Genomic DNA, 8,828 nt, shown 5'->3' with positions numbered 1-8,828 from the left:
CANAGTATAAACTACGGCCTCAGGCCCAAACATGCATAAAGCATAAACTACGGCCTCAGGCCCAAACATGCATAAAGCATAAACTACGGCCTTAGGCCCAAGTACAGGTGTTCAACATTCAGGAATTGAGAATCAAACTGCCGTACATGATAATGAAATACTGAATCACACTGAGTTACATGATACTGGAATACTGGATCACACTGAGTTACATAATACTGGAATATTGGATCACACTGAGTTACATAATATTGGAATACTGGATCACATCACATTGAGTTACATAATACTGGAATACTGAATGGGACTAGAATGAGACATGTATTCTTGAACTGATTATGAACATTGAAACTTCAACTGTTTATGGCATACTGAGCAATCTATACTAAGACTCGGGGGCATCAAACCCAAGTCTATATTGAATAAGCACTGAGCTCACAACATTCAGAATGAAAGTCATGAACGAGTTATGAAGCTAGGGAATAGAAGTTCAAAAACTATTCAAGGAACTAGGCTTAACTGTATTTCTGAGGCAATTGATACGTTGTATAAGAAACGTAGTGTAGGGAGAATCATTAACATTCCCAAACATAGAAAGTTAGCCTCACATACCTTAACTTCCTGCTCTTGAGCATAATACAACGTTTGTCAACCCCTTTCAACTTTAATCTAAATCAATACAAGTCAAAGGGATTCCATATTAGCAATGATTCTCATGTTTTGGTCACTTAAGCATCTTATCAAACACTTGGTGAAAATAAAGCTTCATAGTCCTTATTAATGGTGTCTCTACACCCAATGACCCATTCTCTTGTTCCTAGATAAATTCTAAAGCATCAAATTGCTATGTTCAATACCCTTCTTTATCACCCATAAGATAAACGATATCTTTAATCAACAATCAACAACCCAATCCTATAATTTTTCATGCTTTTCTATCAAACCCATCAACTCATATCTCATGAACTAGGGTTTATAATCATTAAACCAATATTAGAATTAATTAGAGGGTGAAGATATTACCTTTTTGACGTTCAATCTTCTTGAATTCGAGTTCTAGGGTTTCTTCTCTCAACAATGGTGTCCCAATCGAATATCTAATAATTTGGAGGGTTTACCCATGATAATAAGATGTTGTGAAATTAAAATTAACTTAAAATCACCATTAGAACTTACCTTGGATGGTGGAAGGACCCTTAAGGAGTTAGGTTTTTGAGAGTTCCCCTTTCTAGAGCAAGTTTTTATGTTTTGGGTCTGTGGGGGACGAAATATAGCTTTAAAACGACCCCCCACGCGCGAGTTCGCGCACCTGGAGGCCTGTTCGCGCGAGAGTTTGCGCTCAACGGCAGTAACACTGCCTCCCACGCGCGAGTTTGCGCACCTGAAGGCTTGTTCGCGCGAGTGTTCGCGCATACGCGTACTGTTCCGAAAAACGCATATAACTTTTTGCACAAAGATCCGTTCAGGCTCCATAATATATCGTTGGAATGATATTTCAATGGCCTACAGCTTTAATCCTTTAAGTTTTCTCAAATTCCTTACACAATTTCACTAAACACTGATGAAATACAGACCTTCTGCAAACTTAGTCGATTTTGTCAAATCTTATGCACCTCACTTTCCATCTTGATTGTGAAACAACTATTTTCACCCACAATCACCCCGCTAGGACTTCATATGTCTAAAATATCAAATTAATACCCATTTAACATATCCATACCTAGTCCGAATGTACGGGGTGTTACACTTTGTAAGAGGGATTTATTGTTGATGGGTCGAATGTTGCATGTGCGTTGTGCCGCACACATCTTAAATTTGATTGTGCAAGAAGGACTAAAGGTGATAGAAGATGGTATTAGTAATGTGCATAGCAGTGTCTTATATTGGATATCATCTTCAGGCAGAATTGAAAGGTTCGAAGAAGCTGCAGAGTTGCTACATATTTCCTGTACTAAAAAGTTGGAGTATGATTGCCCTACTCGTTGGAACTCAACATATCTTATGTTGAGAACAACCCTAGATTACAAAGAGGTGTTTACGAAGTTGAGTTTAACTGACATCAATTATCGTTGTTTTCCAACCGAAGGGCAATGGAGTGCAGCACATGAAGTTTGTGAAACGTTGAAGTTGTTTCACCGTATCACTGAACAATTCTCAGGGAGTCAATATCCAACTTCAACTCAATACTTTTCAAAAGTTTGTGATATTAAGCTAGAACTGGAAGCTTCGGTGAAAAGTTTAAATTCTTTGATTTGCTCTATGGCATCATCAATGTTGTTGAAATTTAAGAAATATTGGGATGATACGCATATTTTGATGGGGGTAGCTACTATCTTCGATCCGAGATATAAGATGAAGTTGGTTGAGTTCTATCTTGCACAAATTTATGGTGAAGAAGCTTTACAAAAAATTCAAGAAGTTCGAAACCATTGTTTTGATCTCTTTCAAGAGTATACGAGTAGAGTGGTTGCTTCACATGAGTCATTTCAAGCATCTAGTTCTAATAAAGTTGCTAGTGTTGTTGAGGGTGATCGACTGTCTAGTTTTGATAGGTTTGTTGCTTCGAGTAGCGCAAATGTGGACCCAAGATCGGAGTTGGAGTCATATTTAGAAGAAGGTGTGCTACCTCGTACGCCATCATTTGACAGTTTAAGCTGGTGGAAGACAAACGGATTAAAATTTCCTACTTTGCAAAAGATAGCTCGTGACCTCTTAGCCATTCCTGTCTCTACTGTTGCTTCAGAATCGGCCTTTAGCACTAGTGGGAGATTGATTAGCCCGCATCGTAGTAGACTTCATCCTACTACTTTGGAGGCTTTGATGTGTGCTCGAACTTAGTTATGGAACGAGATAAATGGTAAGTAACTTTTTTAATGACTTACTATGTTAATAATAGTATTCACTTTCTTATACTATTATACTTTTTTTAGGTTCGAGTGCAAGCATTGATAGAGTTTCATGTCCGACGATGCTTGACGAAGAAGAAGATCTAGATATTTCAGTTGTTTGATAACTGAAGGAGGTTGGACTGTTGGAGAAGCATTATTTCTGATAAAAACAAGGAAAAATGGAAGATTGAAGCTGGTTTCTCTTGGTGTTCAAAAAGCAGTTGTCTATACTAAGTAGTCTAAGATTGTGATTCATGATCCTAACTTTGGTTCAACTATTTTGGAGTTTTCACATTTTGTAATAGACTAATAGATATCTCATATCTTAATACTCTGCTCTTATTTGTAACTGGAATTCTACTGTCTCATAACTGGAAGGCTTATATTATAATTGCAACGCTACAATCCCAAGCAAATTGAAATTGTTATATGACAAAAGTTTTCGTACTATGATATGAGTGTTTAGCAATACTAATTCAAATTTCATCTTATTGTTAATTTCTTAGGAGAATAAATAAATTCTTAGAGGATCAGCGTTGAATAAAATGGCTTCAAAAGAGTTCACTGATAGTAAATTTTGGAGTTAACCTTTTATAAAGTGACAATCTAAAGGGATTATTATATTGTCAGATTATCCAAAAAATACTTAACTGTTGATAACTTTTCATAATAAATGAAAATAATTATCTTAAAATAAATTAAGCAAGCTGTATGTTAAATTACATTCATACTGTCAAATTTTTGTACAATGCCCGTTTATACATAAAAATCCTGAGTTTTATCTGTGGTCAGTGAAATGCATTGAGACGACTCTTCCGTAAAATTGGTTTATATGTGCAGACAAATATGCTTTCCAAATTAAAAAATTTAAAAAAAAAAAATATGCGGGGCGAGTTTGCGCGGGGCGGGGCGGGGCGGTTAAAAACAGCAAATTTTGTTTTGCGGGGCGGGGCGGGGCGGGTTGGAGTCTTCGCGGGTGTGCGCGGGTTTGCCCCGCAACTGCACCGCCCCGCACCATTTGCCATCCCTACCTATATATTGATCAGCTTTACTGTATTCCTTACTTCATCTCTCTCAAGCCGTCAAAAATTCTCATTCTTCTTTCATCTTTCAAACACAATCTAATTCTCTTCTCTTCCATACCCTAGCCCAGATATGTCAAACACCTCTGAAAATCCTTCATCACCACCACAGGAAACCACTTCCATACCTTCTACAACACCAATCTTTAAGAGTAAAGATGATGGCTCGTAAGATTGTCGCTGAAGGAGAGCGAATCAAGAAAATAAACAAGCAATTGAAAGCAGGTAGGGAAGAAGAATCCAAGAAATCTGAAGATTCGTTTAAGTCTGCTACTAAGGGGGAAGAAAGTAGGTCTTCCGAAACTGAACAGGTATCTTCTGATTCTAAAGTTACTCTTGAGACAATTTCTGAAGTTGCTGCAAATTTGGAGAATAGATTTGTGCTGGTAGGATCTATAGCAGGTGTTGAGACTAAAGAATCTGGAGAAGTTGGTGGTAAAAATAAAAAGGGAAACAAAAAAAGAGAGCAAGGGTGCTAGGAGTACTGTGAGGGGAAAGGGTACAAGAGTGGTTGATTCTTCACCCACTCCTGTTGGTCTAATAAAAGAAACTGGTGCAATGGTTATTTGGGGAGAGGAATTTACTGAAATAGAAGAGAGTATGAGCAAAACAGGGGGAAGTGGGTCTGGCGAAGCTGCTGAGGGGTTGGTTCAACTTGGGAAAAATATAGATGAACCTGTTCCATCTGAACAGGAAACCCTCGCGGACCTACTGATAGGGTTATCAATGGCACCAAAACTCTTGCCATTCCCTATGGTTTCATTCTCACAATTGTGCTTGCACATTTTAAGGTACCTATGAAGAAGTGGGAGGTTAGTACAAGCAAGGATCATTTTGGGGTTAATACTCTGCTTGCTTGCGATTATGAAGTCAATGTCATTCCTAATGAACCTGGTTCATCTAAAAGGACACCTATCAATAGCAAGGTCAGAGCTCTATTACAGGAGAGTAAGGCAAAGGATGTTGAGATAGCAAGGCTGAAGACACGATTGGTTGAGGTAGAATCTGAGAGAGATATTCTCAGAACTGAAAGGGAAAAGGAGAAGGATGATGAAACTCTTCAAGACATGCTGAAACTTCTCCAAGCAAATAATTTAGCCCCTACCTCTTCCAAGCCTTAAATCGTAGCCTAGTGTAGATCAACCAGTGACCCAATTCAGGACTTTTTGTTTCTTTTGCTCATGTTTTCAATATTTTTATTTCTTCTTATGCTCTGTGGTAGAATCTTATCAATCATCAATGAAATTCACTGCCTTTTGCTCTAACTGTTTGTTTATATTTCTTTGATGGTTAAAATTCTTAGCTTGATCTATGATGATTAATTCATGATTGCATTTGAAGTAGCCCCAGTGGCCATGAGTAAGTTTTAAAATCTGGTTATCTCACATTTCTATGCAACTTTTCGATGATGCCAAAAGGGGGAAAAAGGTTGTGCTTTAAACAAGTGATGTTTACTCTTTGAACAGTGATGTTTATAACCTAATGTACCTGGTCCTTGATGATAAGTGATACAAAGGAAAAATGTTTCTAACATTGTGTTGATGTTGAGCTGAGTTCTGGCAGGGCCTAAGTGTATGAAAAGCACAGAGTTTGTCATCATCAAAAAGGGGAATTTGTTGGCCCAAGTAAAGGTTAGTTTTGAAGACTGATAAAGGAACTCAGACATGAACCAGGTCCATCCCTCAGGTGCACAAAAAAGAGCAGATTCAAGCATGTGGGATGCACGTGAAGGAGATAAGCTTAACTTGGTGTATTTAATATCTCCTGATCGAAAAGGTTGCATAATTGATAAGGAGAAGGACTCCTTAATCAAAGAGAACACTATCTAAGATAGGGAAGGAGTTAGAAGTTGAAATCAACTAGAACTCTTCCACCAAGGAAGAGTTGCATCAGAACTCTAGTTATTTCTTCATCTACTAACTCTATAAATTGCAGGATGCTTTCACATTACATGTGTTGCACAAAAACGCAGAAGTTAAACATGAATTGAGAGCAAAATAGCAAGGCTTTTTGCAAGCAGTTCGTGTGTGATTCAAGTGTGCAAACCTGAAGCTACATGAACCAGATTGAAGAACCAGCTCCATAAAGAGTTTTATGTGTCTTTCTTTATTTCTAGTTCAATTGTAGTAGGTGTTTTCATATTATACCTTTCAGCTTTACCTGGAAGCAATTGTAATAGGTACTTTGAGTATTCAAGTTAGAGTTAACTTGAAGTTGTCGAAACAGTTGGAGGTTGGTTGCTACAATGGGATTAGAGTTAATCCTTAGGTTTACAAAGAGTTTTTGTAAATGCTGTTTTGGCTCACTGATTTTAGTGGAAGTTTGGGAAAATCCTACTGAGTAGTAGGTCGTGGTTTTTTTACCTTTTGAGCCATGTGTTTTCCACGTAAAAATCTCTGTGTTCTTTATTTTCAGTATTTATCATTCCGCAAACAGTAGTAGTTGGAGCACGTAGAAGAGCCCGATTTTTCTATAGTTCAGTTAAGCGAAAATTGGGTACCACACAAATCACCCCCCCCCCCTTTTGTGTAGTATTGACGCTTAAAACATCACTCTAGAAACCAAGCCTCTCTCAAAGTATTTAAACTTATATCTGTACCCTAGAGGGATATACTTTGATCGAACCAAATACCCTCTCTTTATTCTACTGCAAACAAACATTGTAGTTCTACTAGATCTGCTGTGTAACAAGTTAGAGAAGAAAGAGAGAACAACACTGGTGAGGCATTGTATCAAAAGAAACGAGTGATATAGGAACTAAGCTATTGGTTTAGATCACACCATTCTCTGTGTACTCGAAGAAACTCATTCACTAAAAGAGAACTCCCTGCAACCCAAGGGGACTGGACTAGGATTCACATTGAATCCCAACTAGTATAAAAACTCTGGTGTCTTTAATTCCTGCATTTAATTTCTGCATCTTAAATTCTGTCCTTACTAGTATCAAGCTCTTATATCTAGTCGACTAATTGTAAAACTAGTCAACTGATAGCTATTAAGTTTAAAAATAAACAATTCACCCCCCTCTTGTACTTTCAGCAGGTGCGTTCCTCCTTCCGCACCTGCGGCTCCTGGCCTTCTCACCTATGGCCGCATCTGCGGCTGCTCCCCCGCTTCTGCGAACCTCGCACCTGCGGTGCCCACTCCGCAGGTGCGGTTATGACAGCTGAAGGAATTCTTCAGCACTTCCTCAAATCCCATCCTTGATCCGTCAACCTCCCGAAATCAACCCGAGGCCCTCGAGATCTCAACCAAACATACGAACAAGTCACATATCACCATTCAAACTTATTCCAACCTTCGAAACACTCAAAACAACGTCAAAACACTAATTCACCCTCGGATTCAAGCCTATGGATTTCCAAACTTCCGAATTCCGCAAACGATGCCAACACCGATCAAACATCACCCGAATGACCTGAAATTTTGCACACACATCACAAATGACACAACGAACCTACTCCAAATTTCCGGAAACTCCATCCTGACCCCGATATCAAGATTTCCACTGCCAACCAGAAAACGCCAAAATTTGCAATTTCTCCAATTCAAGCCTAAATCTACCACGGACCTCTAAATTACATTATGAACACGTTCCTAAGTCCAAAATCAACTAACGAAGCCATTCGAACCATCAGAATTTACATCCGAGACCTTCTACACATAAGTCAACATCCGTTTGACTTTTCCAACTTAAGCTTCCGAATAAGAGACTAAGTGTCTCATTCCACTCCAAGTCCACTCCGAACATAAAAAAAGCAACAAAATACGATGAAATATAGCTGAACAACATATAAAGAAGCAGAAATGGGGAAAGCAGGGCTGTAACTCATGAAACGACCGGTCGGGTCGTTACACCAACTTTGCCCGGGATAAGGTTATTTCGGCCCAAGACCTACCCAACGCGTATAAAAGCAAGGCTAAGCCTATTTTGAGACGGGAGACACCACTTTGAAGGAAAAATACATAAAAGGAACATCTGGGAGCGAGGATATCTTAGTTTTCTTCATCTTTTCTTAGTATTTTCAATTATTCAATACTTGTGAAATTGTTTTGATATTATCATGAGTGGCTAAACCCCATAGTTCTGGGGTTGTGATTTAGCCATGAATATTGTTGTTTAAAGTTGACTTAACCTTAATTACAATTCACCAATATATGGTTGTTTCTTCAATTCTGTGAGTAATTGCTTAATTGTCTCGCCAACAGTTATGTTCTATTTACTATCTATGCTATGCTTGGGAAAGCCATGTTTAGATTAGAGAAGAATTGAAGAGAGCATGATCTTAACTCTGAGGGGGGGGGGGGATTTGTGGTTAGGATAGGAATATACCTAGTCACCGTGCTTAATTGAATATCGTAATCTTAATGCGTTCTTAATAGATTGATTCCATAGGAATATAGGCGTTAATCTATTTTGAATAGGGGAGTAGCACTTCGAGAGAATGCTACGAGAGCAATTGTTCGATTAATTAGCAACCATGAGTGAATTTTGTATGAAATGGAGAGCTAACGAGAGCACAATAGGATTGGTGAATCGATCACAACCCTGGAATATTTGTCTCTATTGAATGCACAACAACCATTTGCTGCTTGAGAATTTAGTTACTAGTTGGAATATTGTTTAGTATAATCACACTTTTGAACTCCGATTCAATCGGCTGAATAACAATATTATATTGATGAATTTAGTGGGTAGTTAATACAAGTCTCTATGGGTTCGATACTCGACTTATCATTTTATTTCTTGTACGGCCACGTATACTTGCGTGTGCGTTTGAGGGTAACATATCACATATTTTTGAAAGGAGGGAGTACTTTAATATATATTTTTCCTCAATTGCTTTTAATATAATGG

General features: G+C 38.3%; 1 protein-coding gene across 1 annotated transcript; it reads left to right on the top strand.

Annotated features, from left to right (window-relative positions):
• On the top strand, positions 1,771–2,838 carry LOC109228039 (zinc finger BED domain-containing protein RICESLEEPER 2-like). Its single transcript, XM_019393223.1, has one exon. It carries the CDS (start codon positions 1,771–1,773, stop codon positions 2,836–2,838), a length of 1,068 nt encoding a protein of 355 aa, XP_019248768.1.

This window comes from Nicotiana attenuata, chromosome 6 (assembly GCF_001879085.1).
Source record: "Nicotiana attenuata strain UT chromosome 6, NIATTr2, whole genome shotgun sequence".
NCBI classification, from domain to species: domain Eukaryota; kingdom Viridiplantae; phylum Streptophyta; class Magnoliopsida; order Solanales; family Solanaceae; genus Nicotiana; species Nicotiana attenuata.
This window is presented reverse-complemented; position numbering and strand designations above follow the sequence as displayed.

What these genes read in the sequence shown, in the direction of transcription:
- LOC109228039 (XM_019393223.1), top strand. Translation starts at nt 1,771, where the DNA reads ATGGGTCGAATGTTGCATGTGCGTTGTGCCGCACACATCTTAAATTTG.